Source organism: Melozone crissalis, unplaced genomic scaffold, assembly GCF_028551555.1.
Source record: "Melozone crissalis strain CALT ecotype California unplaced genomic scaffold, PUWL_Pcris_2 ptg000026l_1, whole genome shotgun sequence".
Lineage (NCBI taxonomy): Eukaryota > Metazoa > Chordata > Aves > Passeriformes > Passerellidae > Melozone > Melozone crissalis.
In genome coordinates, this window is record NW_026535804.1 from 10,197,717 (window position 1) to 10,212,458 (window position 14,742).

Consider the following 14,742-nt stretch of genomic DNA (forward strand, 5'->3'; position numbering starts at 1 on the left):
ATAGCAAGGTGAGAGGTTAAACCCAAAAGGAGCTTATCCATAAATCAGGTAAATCCCAAACCACTGGAGAACAGAAGTTGACTGTGAGTTAGTGCAAAAGCTGCTCAGGTGGGTGAGGAGCTGCAGAGAAACCAGGCTGGGAGCTACAGACAGGGACCAGAGCAAGTCAGTCACACACAGGGAAGGAAAAACCTCCTCATCTGCAGTTTGCATCTTCCTGGGCTGCAGTTCACCCCTCAGGGCAGCCCAGGAGCCCCCAGGGACACAATTACAGGTGGTGCTCCACATTCCCAGAGCACCTGGCAAAGGTCACTGAGCTCCAGTGGGCAGGAAAACCTCAGCAACACCTCCTGCCCTGGCCCAGCTGGACAGTCAGGGCAGGAACCACAAACTGTTCCTGCCCTGGCCCAGCTGGACAGTCAGGGTAGGAATCACAAACTGTTCCTGCCCTGGCCCAGCTGGACAGTCAGGGCAGGAACCACAAACTGTTCCTGCCCTGGCCCAGCTGGACAGTCAGGGCAGGAAAAGCTCACCAGCACCTCCTGCCCTGGCCCAGCTGGACACTCAGGGTAGGAATCACAAACAGCTCCTGCCCTGGCCCTCCTGGACAGTCCTTCAGGCACCTTGTGGGAACATCTGATAGGGATAACAAGACTGGAACACAAACAGCTCCTTCCCTGTCTCACCTGGACAGTCAGGGCAGGAATCACAAACTATTCCTTCCCTGGCCCAGCTGGACAGTCCTTTAGGCACCCTGTGGAATGTCTGATGGGGATAACGGGGCTGGAACCACAAACAGCTCCAGCCCTGTCCCTCCTGGACAATCCTTCAGGCTCCCTGTGGAATGTCTGATGGGGTTGGGTCCCACTCCTTGGCCATCCCACCCCTGCTCCTGGCAATCCCTGCACAGATCCCCAGAGTGTCTCACACACGTGGCAGCGCACACTCAAACACACCTACTGCTGTGGGGAGAACAATGATCTCCATTTATTTTGTTTCATATACATCCATATTTTGAATTTTAATACAAAAGAAAAAAAAATTAGAATCTGACAAATGTTTACAAACAAGATACCTTCAAATAGATTTTACTCAGTTCAGTCTGGTGCAGAGTAAATGACAAATTGTACTGTTTGTTATATTCAAGGCAACAGAGTCTGTAGTCCATGACCACTCAGCCCAAATTTTATGCAAGCTTGTTTTTATCTACCATGAATGATAAACTCCTTGTTGATTCCCAGTCCTGTGTGTGTGCACATGTGTACATAGCAGCTCCTTTCATAGAAAGAAAAGACATCTAGAGGTCTTCTTGTACTTTTACCTACAGGAATCATGTTAAGATACAGAATGGATTACATGGAACCAGGGCTGGATTTTATAAGAAAAAATAATTAGCTGACAAATGAGGGCAGCAATAAAAAAGCGTCTTTTTTGCAACAATAAATAAATACAGTCAAAGTTTTCTGTGTGGACTTTAAACCAGCTTCTTCACTGAAGAACAGACGTGGCATTTCCATGGAGTTAAACGTGACCCCATTTACTGTATCTTTTTTCTTGCTCTCTTTCTCTCTCTCCTTCAACAAAACAAAGTTTTCCTGCTTCTGCCACAATAGTACAACAATTTGATCTTGACAAGAAAGTGGTGCTGCTGATTTTTATTTCTTTGTCCTTTGGACAAAATAAGCCAAGAATATAATTTGACTGTTGTGACCAATAAAAACGCAGTTTACATCGAGTCTTGTCAGGATAACCTGACTAAAAACATCTGGCTCCTTAATTAAAAATTGTCAGACAACCAGATCCTTGCTCGTGTGTTTGGTTAACACGCTGAACTCTAAGAAGCTGTAGACTGCAGTTTGTTGTTATGGGACCTGCAGAATACAGAAGAAAGTGAAGAATTAAGCACCCTTCAGTTTGGAGAACACAGTTGCTGCAAGGTGTAGCCAAAAATAAATCACAATAAGGGAATTACCACCATGTTGCTTTCATTTATTTTTTTCCCCCTTCAGAAAAAATAATAATTCTTGCTCTGAATTTTAAGCCCATTTTCTCCTCCAGAATAAAAATATTTCAGTACTTGGAAAATGCAGTGTGTCACTGGGATATTCCAAAATGCCTGAAATTAGTTTTACTCACATATTTACAAAATAGTAGTCCATCAAAAGGAAAGAAAAAAGACATTTTTAGTTTTAAATATTTATAATAAGGTCTACTTTGCTTAAATTTATTCAATAAGTCTTTGGATTAACTTAATAGGAAAAAACTGAACATTTTTCTAAGCAGAGTTCAGAAAACTCCTCTTTGACATTCACAGTTTTATTAGTGACTTAAATTAACACAATAAAACACAAGGTTTCCAGGATGAATTTTTCATTTTTCTCAATACAGTATTTGATGAACGGAACAAGTTTTTTGTTAATACAGTTATGTTCAGCAGTGCGACTGCTGGCAACAGAAACAACATTTACTTTTTAGACAAATGATCTGGATTTTTAGGGCAGTTTAATGTCATTGGATTGTACAATAAAAGAAAGTGACCCCAACATCCAGTTCTGATTCCAGTTAAAAAGTTCAGACTAAAGATATCACAATCTGCAAGAAAGGAAAGAAGATGGATGGGATAAATGAAAAACAAGAACAAAAAAGATGCAGCAGTGAAATCAGGGGAAAGCTCAGGGAGTGCTGGGGACCCAGCTCATGGCAGTGACACAAACATGGGTTGAAAACTACCTGACAAAAATCATTATTACAGTATTGAACTGGAAAGAAAAATGCATATTCTTTTTTGGGAATGTCTATGTAAAAGAAATACTCTGTATTAGCCCTTCTTCAGAAAAAAAAAATATTAAAAGTTTAATTTTGAAAGGTAAATTTTGAATTATGTTCCATTTTCCATACCCTACTTTAAACCTTACTTACTCCCCCTGTTTCAAAGGTGGTGAATGATAAAAAGAGGAGAGAAGGAGTAACACTGAAGTATTTTAATTTCTTTCACTGAATTATGAACTTCACAGCAGGATTGTCTCTTACTAATATGAGAAGTATTTACTGCAGAGTAGAACATCAGCACAACTCAGGCACAGCATTTGCCCTGATCAGAAATTATTAAGTTTTCTGCAGCAATGAGTTGAAGCATCACTCAAATTTTGCAAATTCGTGATACCCATATTTTAAACAACTCCTTTTGAATAAACATTCCAAAGTAACCTTCATGAAATCATATTTAAGCCTTAATTTTGAACAAATTTTCCAGGAAAGCACATGGAGCAGCAAATCCCTGTGCAAATACAAGATAAACTTAGAAAGGAGATTTCAGCACAACACCTGTGGTGAGGAACACTCCAGCTTACCTGCTTGCCTTAAATCCTTTTAGTTTCTGTACAAAGAAAGACTCGAGAACTTCTGCACACTGGTAGAAAGGGGAGTCACTGGGATTGTAGTAACGGCAGTTATCAAAAATTTTGGTCATGTCTGCCACAAACTCCGTCACCTTTTTGTAGTAACGTTTCAGGATTCTTTCTTCCATGGTAGCAAGGTCTTTAAAGAAACCAAAGATTATTTCAATGAGAGACTTTCATCCTAAACAAAAATCCACATTGTCAAGACTGTGGGAAACAAGGCATTATCCAGATTAGGGGATTTTCCAGGAATTCTGGTTGTGACTGGTGACAGCAGCAGCTCTCCCTCAGAAGAGACCCTTGGGCATGGATATGTTGTGTGCAGGGAAATTCAATAAAATGCAAGAATGACCAGGGAAAACCTTTGCAAGGAGCTCCCACTTTTTCTGAAGAAATGAAGGGAAAAGGTCAGACAATGAGGATCCAGGTACCCTGGACATGGAACAGCCATCACCTACTGATTATTTTTTGAATTCCTGCCTTGCTTTGAATGAGCTATCAATTCTCGTGGGCATGTGCACATTACACATGGCACAGATGAAAGATTTCAAGTGCAGGGTCATGCAAAATGCCAGAGCTCTCATCCTTACTGACCAGACACATTAAGGAGACAGAAATGGTGATGTGAGTAGTAATTGTCACATTCTAATGCAAATATCAATTAAAAACAGGGAGAGGAACAAAACCTGTCAGATATAAATACAGCTGAGTAAGTGTCTAGTGGCACTTTTAGCCAGAAAAACAACTCTCTGCCCTTGGAAAATGCCTTGAGGTACTTATTTTGAAATGCCAGTGATGCCAGAACCTGTGCAAACAACTGCAGATAGATCTGCATTATCTGGTGTACTTTACTCAGATTTACTTGTATTACAAATGTCTTCTCCTCCTATTTAAGTCAGAAAGGGCTAAATGCACTTTTGTTTGCTGCATACTGTTATTTGAGCTTTCCTTATAAACTTTAACCCATCTATCATGGAATAAGAGTTGTTCAGCATTGTCATGACAGCACAGCCCAAAACTTTGGAACAGGAAAAGGACACAATTCCTAAACAAAATATTATTTTCAGTCAAAATACCAAAACATGTTTGCTAAGATACTAAACTGAACTTTCCTATTTCTAGGATGAGTAAAGAGTAGGTGTCAAATGACACACTGGCTCTCATGTACAGATCTGGAAATTCAGATAATTCCAGAATACTGTATATTATAATACTCAGAAATTCCTCAATACTGTGAGGAAAGGAATAACATTCCCAAAACCACTTCTGTCAGGAGGTAGATTTTCCTAGGAGGTTTCACATGCAAGTGCTTATCCAGTTTTAACTGGTGAGCTCTAAGAAGATCAAATTAAAGCACTAGAATGCTGCAGCATCTCCCCTTCCACTTTGCCCACATTCACAACATCTGAATCCTTTCTTCCCTGCAGCTTTAAGGACAAATTACACATAATACAAAATTTACTATACTATCAAGTCAGATGAAGATAATTTTGAACTCCATCTTAGGGTGCTTATCACATTTCCACAGCATCACCTCCTCCTCAGCCTCTGGAGTGCACATCCCAACCTTTGGAGGAGGAGTTCATTACAAAGATAGAAGAAAATATTCCTCTTTGAATACAGAAATTTAAAACCATGAATTCTCTCCTATTGCTGCACTGACTTCCACATTCATCTGTAGGACTGGCAGCATTTAGGGTGGAGGAGTCAGCCCCAGAGCAGATAAAACAGCCCTCAGGAACTCCTGAATGTATCAGTGAGAATCACAGTGTTCCACCTGCCTAACCTGGGTATTTTGCAAAATATGGCTGGAAGTGGCCAGCAGGAAATGCATTATAATTAAATTAATAACTTGCTATTCCAAAGGCCAAACCCCCTCACTGAGGCTGCTCTCACCAACACTTACCCATTGGTTCTTTGATGACACCATAATAATCTGGGGCATCGTTGGGATCTACTGGCTCTAGGAATGGCCATGCCATCTTGTGAGCCTGGCAGGGAAACAGGAGAGAATGAAAACATGCAATTAAGTTAAATCAGGCACTACTAATAGGTAAATATTTTCATCCTTTTATCTGTTGGGGTCTGGAGTTGAATTTCAGGAAGAAGTGCAGCATTATATGAAAAGGAACCAGTTCTCATCTGATGATTGGGTAAAGTTTTAAATGTCAGTGACCCAGCAGCTGGGCTTCAAAACAGGAAACTGAAATTCAGACATAACAGGATACTGAGCTGAACAGGCTGCATGGAAAAGTATGGCATGAATTTACTGAGAGTGCTTTCAAGTACCCTGAAATTAATACACTTTTATAAATGTATGTAAAATACAGGACAAGGCAAAATATTACTTACAGGATTTCTGTTATCATAATATTAAGAATTTTACCAGAATTCTTAAATTTCCTTATAGTTGTAGCAGAAAAGCCTATTTGGGAGTGACAGACAAACCAGAAATATCAGACAGTGTACATAATTCTTATTGTGAGGATGCCATCAGTTACATGCTGATAATGATCCCTGTGAAAACACTCCTGAAATGTCAATTAAAGTAAGGAAGTGTGGATCTCAATCCACAGCAAACTGATCTGAGGACAGAACATTGCACCTTCCATACCCTGTGCAGGTGGGCTCCCACTCTGCCTTTTGGGATTCTAAAGCCTTTCACTGAAGGGTTTGTTTAGTTTCACCCACCCAGGAGCAGTGATTTACTAATTATTGTAAATATTCCCCAGCACAGTAACACCAAGCAGGTTTGCAGCTGGCACAGCTTTGCTGTTCCCCAAATTTTCAGAGCTAACGAGGAGAAATCCCCTGTTCCTCCCAGACCCACTGGGTCTGTCACACTCCCTGGTGCTGCCATCCTCATCCTCACCTGCAAGGAGCGCAGGACCCTCCTCAAGCCTTCATAGTCCTTATCAGTGAGGGGGCTGAGCACAGTCATGGCATCCTCAGTGGACTGGCACTGGGGGCACACGTACTCATCGATGAGGTCGGCCTCGCTCTGCAGGATGCCCACGCAGCGCCCGTGGTACCAGTTCTGACACCGGTCACAGCCAATGTAAAATCTGCAAGAGCCAAACAAGAGTCAGAGCCTTCATCTGGCTCAAATCCAGCTCACATTTAACCACATCAACCTGCCATCCCCTGCACGCAAGCAGATACTTGGCATGATTCAAGACAACAGGTAATGTCAGATTTCAGAGTGACAAATTCTACTTCAACTGTTTTTGTATTTACAAACCATTTCAAACACATTTCTAGATTTTATACTTTCTAGAAATCAAGATTTCAAAAATAATTCCTCTGCTTTAGAGATGAAAGGAACAGTGTAAAGCCAGAAGCCTCACCCAGCCAGTATCCAAACCAATTCAAGATGCATTTTGCACAAACTGGACTACAACTAGGGCTTGTTTCACTCCATACAAGCACTGTTCATATGGAAGCTTCAGCCTTGTAACTGAGTACAGAGGGAGTATTCTATGACACAAAGCCTTACAGAAAAAGATGTATACAATTCACACATATATGATCATATACCAACCATATACCCCCCATACTAAAATTATATTCTCCAGCCAGATCAGAATAAAGCACAAAAATCCACTAAATACAGCATTCATCTTTTAGTCTTTCAAACCATCCCCTGTTAAAGAAAATAATATAAAAAAAGAAAATAAATCCCAATTTAAAGTACATGGTGTTTTAGTAGTTTGTTAAAAAGAAAAACCACAATACATTTTGACTGCCCTGAGGGACTTCACTTTTCCTAAACATTTACTAAACAGAAACATTCGGGAGGGGGAGACAATTACTGGAAAGCAATTTGTATTACGAATGAATACAATATATGCAGAATAACTCGTTTTTTACTCTTTGCAAGGAACAGGAAAGCACAGTCAGAGCAGTTTTGCTACCTAGACATGGAATAAGAGGTTCTTATCCGAACTCACTGCGACTCATCATAAGGTGTTCTGCAGATACAGTACAACTCCTCACTGCTGCCCTCTTGTGCCCGTTTACACTCATTACAGATGTACACATCCATTTTCTTAGCCTCCTTTTCTGTGATTCCAACACATTCTCCATGATACCAGTTAGTACAAAGATCACAGCCAATATAGAACCTAAAAGTGTTCACAATGAAAATGACAATGTAATTGTCATTTCAAATGGCATGGCACTTTTCCCTGCATTTCTCTCTGGTGCATTTGATGCTGGGCTACCTTCTGTCTCAGCTTCCCTGCTCCCTATTCCTTACAAACTAACAACTCATGCTGCAACTAGACTGGCAGTAAGGTCACTTGGGTCAATTTTAATTTGACAATTCATCAAAATGCACGTGTATTAATATGTACATATTAATATGTAATCAGACTTTGACAAAGCTATGGGCTAAAAATCTACTGACTTCAAGGCGTGTGTGAAAAACTGTCAAAGGCACAAAAAGACAAGGCCAAAGGAAAAGGTTTACATTTTCAAAATTGCAGCTCAAAAGCCACTGAAACATTTCCTTAAGGTTTGAAAATGTAGGTCTCAGTTAATTTAAAAAACAAAAGCAAAGCGCAAACACCAACTAGGAGTTACGAGTACACTACAAGAACATGCAACCAGCAGTGTGTAGGTACATCTTGGTGTAACATGATACCAAAGAAAATGGGGTCAGGGCATGATTGTTAATTTTAAATCTTGGTGGTTTCTTTTTTTGGGGGGTGTGCACTGAAAAACTGATAATAAACTACTTAAAACTGTGACAAAGTGGGATTTGGAGTGAATAATGTCTCCTCTCAGACACAGCTGTGTGACAGAACCAGGTATGGTATGACACAAAGTGAAGGGAACCAGGGACAGAATCATGGGGATGGGACCTTGCACAGAATGATGTGACAAAAGTGTAAAATATTATGCCAGGATGTTTGTAACTGGTGTATGGATCTCTCAGAACACACCTATGATCAGTGACAACCACATGGGCGACGCTCACATCCACTCTCTCTGCCTGAGCAAAAGCAAGCGGACTCAGAACCACCATCCTCCTGATTTTGAGACCCCAACCCCTGGCAGGTGCTGCTGTAGGAATTCCTGGCACCCTGACAGGCTGCAGGCAACACCCTGGGGACACCACAGCACCCACAGGGCAGCAGCTACCCCATGTTCCACAGGAAGCATCTCTGATTTCCTGGGCCTGTGCACACATCCTGGACGCTCAGATTCTGCCTTTTCTCTTGTTTTTCAGTCAGGCAAATCCTAAAATAAATATCACACAACCCAATTTCCATAAAGAACGGCCAGACATAGATTCTGACAACTCTCAGCAACTCAGCCTGCACCCCCTTCCCAAGGGGGGCTGTGGCTGCTCCTGGTGATGTGGGAGCACATTTGCATCCAGGTGTAGATGCCAAACCTTGCCACTGCAATGTGGAGCAGGTGCCACATTATGATTTAACAAATAAGTTGGAATCTCAGTAGGAACCTTAGAAAGATATCCCTACTGACCATCCTTGAAAACAGTACCAGCAAATCCCTGTAATCCTGGAGTATCATGAATGAGAACTAAACATAAGAGATCTGCAATAAAATGCACAGCACAAAAGAAAACACACAGGGTATTCATAAAATACCACAACTTGGCTTTTCAAGTAGCACACCCATCTTTTCTGAAGTAGAAAAGAGACACCAGCACAAAGAGGACGATCCTACATATATACAAAAACAATTTTAAAAAATTCTCAAAAAGCTGTTTTAAAACTTGACTAATTCCTTTCCAAACAGTGAAAGGATTCTGTACTTCAACAGTACAGACATCATTTGTAGGAACATCAAATTTAAAATTCACAAAAAGCAAAGCAGCAGAGCTCAACCATATTGCTAAGGATAGTACTGAAATATCAACATTTCTTTTTCTTGAAGTTTTATTCAGTGCCCTGAAGCACAGTTCTCAATTCAAGCTACCAAAATTCACTCTATGAGCACTGGAGTCAACAAAAAGTCTGACAAACAAATCCCTTTGCTCTCTCACTAAGTCCAGATGCAGTAACACACAAACCTCTGGAATCACAATCAGGGAACAAGGTCCCTCCTAAGTACACTGGGTGACAGAAAACCTGATACAGACACAAAGTTAAGTGAGGCTGGGGACACCTCTCAGAGGTGACAGTGACAGAAGAGCCAGAATATCATTCTGCTCTTCCTGCAGCACTGGCAGTCCAAGGAGCAGCCTCATTTCCCACATTGAAGTCATAGTGCAATGGTCAGAGCTACTCAAAACCAAGGTGAAAAAACCCTCAAATACCTCAACTTTGTTAAAAGACATAATTAAAACCCAAACAAGGCTAGAAGGAACCTCAGGAGGTCCCCTAGTCCTGGCCCTAAACATGGAACAAAGAACCATGACCATGGAGTGAATGCACCACTCCAGATCTGTGGTTTCCCTGTTACCAGCCCTTAAAGTACAATCAAACAGTGCCAGTTCTTACTTTTGGCCATTGACACTTACTTGGAATTGGCCTGAAGTCAAATTTATCGTACATGCATCTCTGCACAGCTCTCAGATGTGAGAAAACCATTACAAACTACTGCTGTTAGTCACCTCTAGCTAAAGCAGCAACATGGAACTCTATCCCCTGGAATCCTCTGGATTCTCACTCCAGTACTCACACCATTTCTCCACAAGCACTGTACACAGTGTAAATACCTGTCCTCATTCACAGTCAGAATCAAACTACAGAAAACTGCAGTTTTCACTTTGTCAAATGCTTGAATATTCATTTTTATCAACCCCAGCATACAAATAATAACACATGGAAACCATTTTTCCCTGAAACATTGTCCAAAGTGAACTGCAGTCCAGTGACTCGGAGTCCCCTTTACTGGTACAGCCTTACAAAAAAAGTTATTTATTGGAAGACGGTACCGAAGCTATTTCTGAAGAACATCAGCTGCTTCTTCAGAAGGAATTGCTCAAACCAAATTGTCACTTGCTTCTGAGGCAGAGGCAAAACGGCAAAAGAAAGAGTAACAGAGCGGAGGGAAAAAAGAAAGGAGTATGTGCATGTGAGACAGGAAGGTCACACAATGGAGACATGCAAACAGTAAAATATAAACCACGCACAGGAACAGCATCAATCGAGGATGTTAATATTTGTAACTGCTAGTGGAAATAGAGACTTTATTCTCTACACCTCAGTGATCCCTGCAATAACCTGCCACTAGCTCCACTTCTAGCACTGCCTGGCACTAAGAGCTGACTCTAACCCTGAAGCTGAGGACATGCAGGAGGGGCTGGGGCATCGCTACTCACTTGGACTCGTCGTAAGGCGTTTTACAGATGCAGTAAAGCTTTGTGTCCTTCTTCGTTTCCTTTGAGGTAGTAGAAATCATTTTCTTTTTCTTGGACTTGGAAGCCGAGGAATCTTTCTCCTCCTCTCGTTTCCTCTTCTGGGAGGAGACTGGCACGGGGACAGTGGTGGAGGAGGAGGAGGTGACACTGGCAGCTGGCAGCTGTGGCGGTGCTGGTGGCACTGGTGGCGGTGCTGGTGGCGCAGCGGCGGCGGCCGCGGCGGCCGCGGCTGCTGCTGCAGCTGCTGCTGCCTGGGCTCGCTCCTTTTCCTTCTTAATTTTAGTCAAGTCTCTCTTTAGCTCCTCCTGAAGTGTATTAAATGAATAAATAGAGGGAGGCACTTCATATGATTATGGCAAGACAGGGTTAAAATCTAGGTAAAAATCCCCAAGGTTAACCAAAAGAAAACAATTACATCCATTTAAATATGCATTTTTTCATGTTCTGAACCACAATTTACATAATATTAAGAGATGACATTCCTGGGCTACAATGGCCCATTGGCTGTAACCTATCAGAAGCTGTTTTATGAAAGAAGGTAATTTCAGTCCAGAAGAAAACCAAGAGGCCCTCAAAGGACAAATGAGCAGCTTTGCAGAGATCCACAACCACACCTTCTTCCTGTAAATTTCCTTAAAATCTCACTAAGTAAACAAAGATTAACACAGAGATACTCTCCCCAGCTTAACATCAAATTAGCCTTTGAGAGTCTGTCCTTACCTGCACTTCAATCTGCAGATCTTTGTCCAGAAGTGCTCTTTTTTTCAGAATTTCAGCTTTCAGCTGCTCTTTGTGCTTGAACAGCAGAGCTGAGAGCTTGGTCGCGTTCTGTTTGCTCCGCTTCTGCTCCACGCTCTCTTCTCGCTTCCGTTTCTTAGCTGCCTGCTTTTCCTCTTTGTCTATCTTATCCAGAATATATTTCATCACTTGGTTGCACACAATCATTCTGGGGAAGGAATAAAGGAAAAGGACATTGTGCTGACCTGCCTGTTTATTCCCAGTTGAGAATGCAGAATCAATTCTCCAGTCACTGCAAGCTCATTATTGTATTTCCTAAGATGTACAAGGTAAATTTAGCAACACCCAGTGCTTCCACTCCTGCTTATTTACTAGAGCACTGCTGGGAGAGATCAAGTCCCTTGTTAGGCTCCAGAGGGGCAATCCCAATTTCACTTAAATGATCTGAGTACTAATTGTTCCTCCCCTCCCCCAGCTTTGATTCCCAACAAAGCTTTGGCTTTAGTAGCATGAGAGAGATTTTTGCTCAATTCAGTTTCCTCAATTTGTCTGAAAGAGCTGGATTTTTATTCTGATGCATGAAAGTGAACTGGAAGCCTGCAACTTCTTCAAAACCAGACATTTCTGTGCTCCAGTGAAATACCACCAAGATTTTGTGTTCTGGCATAAGGACTGACAACCACTTTTCACTGTATAGAATTCACAATAAACAGTTCTCAATTTCTCCACTAATGACAGCTCAAGATATGAGTCTTTTGTCTGTTTGTTGTACCTTCAACTATAAATCTATTTTCCTGCTCACTTGTTTTGCACCTTTCATTTGTTTTGCTTTATATTTCAATTAGAAAATGAATGTATTTGGGTTCTTCTGAATTTACTTTTCCCTTCCCCATTCTTTTCCAAAACCATTAGAAAACCAAATGCTTCTTGCTGCCAGAGTGACCATGAAAAACAACTCCCACTGAGCTGAGAGGAAAGAGCAGAATAGCAATGGCCAGGACAAGCAGCTGCTGGCAACTCTGTGGTCTCAGATATTTTATCCTTTGATAGACAGCTGGATTTTGATGACAAATGGAATATGTAGATAAATATTTGTAGGGTCATCCAATTTTGTTCAGTTTGCTCTTTATACCTGCCCTGTATCTACTTGGTTTTGTCTGTTTTTTTCACAGATTAAAGATCCCCATATTGTATTTTTGAAGAAGAATAAATCAGTGAGATGGAAAAGCAGCTGCACCACCGAGCTAGTTAGAACTATTTTTTTTTTCATCTTTCTTTTAAATTGGGCTTTTGTCACTCGAAACACCTATTTGGTTATCTGACACAATGAAATGAAGAGCATGTCCAATACATCTTTTTCTTTATGCAACTGTGAACAGTAAAGGAGTGGCACCCAGGGGTGGTGTTGTAATCAACTGAGCTTGTGATTTGATGATCAAAATTTTATAGAACATACTCTTCTTTTTCTTAGTATCTGACACACTCTTGTGATTATCTCATTGGAGCAACTACATGTGTGAAAAGGAGTCAAAATAATCCCAAGACAAATGACAAACACTCCAAATTTCTGTTTAACAGCTTCAAGCATAAAATCTCTCAGTTTGTCAATCTGTCTTCCAACTCTTCAGCTCCTTCTGTAGAGTGGGATGTGCAGGGACAAGAATGGAAACACATGGTCATGATAAAGGACAAACAAAATCCAGGCTTTTTTTTTGCAGCAGAAGCATTAATTCTCCATTCTGTGCTTCTTTACTTGAGTTTAAAAACTGCCCAGCTTCAAACACAATATGTAACATTACTTTAAAATATATTATCAAAAAAATTTGAAATATAGAAGATGAAATAAAGATCATTATGAAAGTTACTTTTAAGTGTTACTCTAACCAATTTTATATTGCAACACTTCTTTAAGCAAGTTTTTACAAACCAGCATTTCATGATGAAACCATTAAAAGATGCAATAAATGAAAAATTTGATATCTACAAATACACTGTGATGCACATTCACCTCTGATTTTCTTCCCTCTCAGCTGGAGTCAGTGTCTTCTTCTGTTTCAAATGTTCTATGACAGCATTCTGCTTCATAACCACCTGCAGGATGATACAGAATCCAAAATAAAAGATGAAAACTTAGCCAGTATTTCACAGTATTATGGGGAGACCCAAGACATCTAAATTAAATTGTCATTTATTTCACTGAGTGACAAAATAAAGCTGATTTTATCAGGGGAGCAGTGCTTGTTTAAAACAATTATTTGAAAATTCAAAAAGAAATTGAGGAAGAACACCACCACCCCCAGAATGGGATATTTTGCTTATGTCAAGTTTGAACCCAGGAACTAAATGTAAATTGACTGTATTTCCTCAGTGACTGGTTGTTTTATTTTAAAAGTGGTAATCATCCATTCTATATTTTTAAGCCCTGCAGCCATCCAACAGTGCCACATTTCAGATACCTCTGTGGAACCTCAGTTCTCAGGTAAGGAAAGTTCTGCACGTGAGTTCTGTCCAGCAGCTCTCCTAGCTCTGACCTATCTTTCCTGAAGTGAGAATAGAGATGGATTTGTCCCAGCAGCTAATGGTAAAGTGAATCAAGGTGACAGCAGAATGCAAACATGGTACAAGTGACTTGATGTGCTGAATTAACCTGGAACATGTCCTTAAATTGCCAATAGCAATCGTGCACTATCTTTGAAAGAATCAAATTAACTGCCTATCAAATGTATTAACATTGTTAACAAGAACAGGCATTTGAAATTAGATTTCTTTCATTCATTAAGTGTTAATTTCCTTCTGTTAACTTTACCTGTTTGTGGATAATGTCACTTTGATTAGAAGCCTGAAGGGTGTGCTCACGTTTCATTTCTATCTATTGCTGCTCCCTGAGCTGCTGAACTGGGTGCAGCTGCCCCTGCACAGAAGCTGCTGGCACTGCCACCACCCTGGCCAGCTGCTGAGCCTGAGCTGGGCCACTGGGCTGGCCCTCAAGGGGTAACTGAGGCTGGATGTGGGGCACACTGCCCTGCTGGGCTGGGATCTGAGCCCCAGCACGGGGCTGCAGCTGACAGAGGATTGCCACTTGCTGCTGGAACTGGAGCACTGCAATAACACCTGTTGGAGGCTGCTGAAATTGTAGCTGAGGATGAGCTGGGCACTGCACAGGAACCTGATTTAAACTCTGAGAATTTGTGAAGGTTGTGTCCGAGGTCTGAACCTGAGGCTGGGATTGCTGCAGCAGAGCTGGAATTTGGATGGGAGTGTGGGGCTCCA

The 14,742-nt window shown here is 41.2% G+C and overlaps 1 protein-coding gene across 7 annotated transcripts in view; it reads right to left on the bottom strand.

Moving 5' to 3' along the window:
- Nucleotides 1-796: 796 nt before the first annotated feature.
- The window catches only part of BPTF (bromodomain PHD finger transcription factor), a 54,169-nt gene continuing 40,223 nt past the window's right edge, over nt 797-14,742 (bottom strand). For 5 of the 7 annotated variants that reach the window (XM_054278597.1, XM_054278596.1, XM_054278601.1 and 2 more), the window contains 8 exons: nt 13,481-13,563; nt 11,455-11,680; nt 10,696-11,039; nt 7,349-7,522; nt 6,271-6,463; nt 5,305-5,389; nt 3,351-3,537; nt 797-1,871 (listed from right to left, as the gene is read on the bottom strand). In XM_054278597.1, coding sequence (XP_054134572.1) covers nt 1,835-1,871; nt 3,351-3,537; nt 5,305-5,389; nt 6,271-6,463; nt 7,349-7,522; nt 10,696-11,039; nt 11,455-11,680; nt 13,481-13,563 — 1,329 coding nt within the window. In that variant the 3' untranslated portion in view covers nt 797-1,834. The remainder of the gene's footprint in view (nt 1,872-3,350; nt 3,538-5,304; nt 5,390-6,270; nt 6,464-7,348; nt 7,523-10,695; nt 11,040-11,454; nt 11,681-13,480; nt 13,564-14,742) is intronic. The other 2 variants (XM_054278598.1, XM_054278603.1) reach the window with 1 other exon arrangement.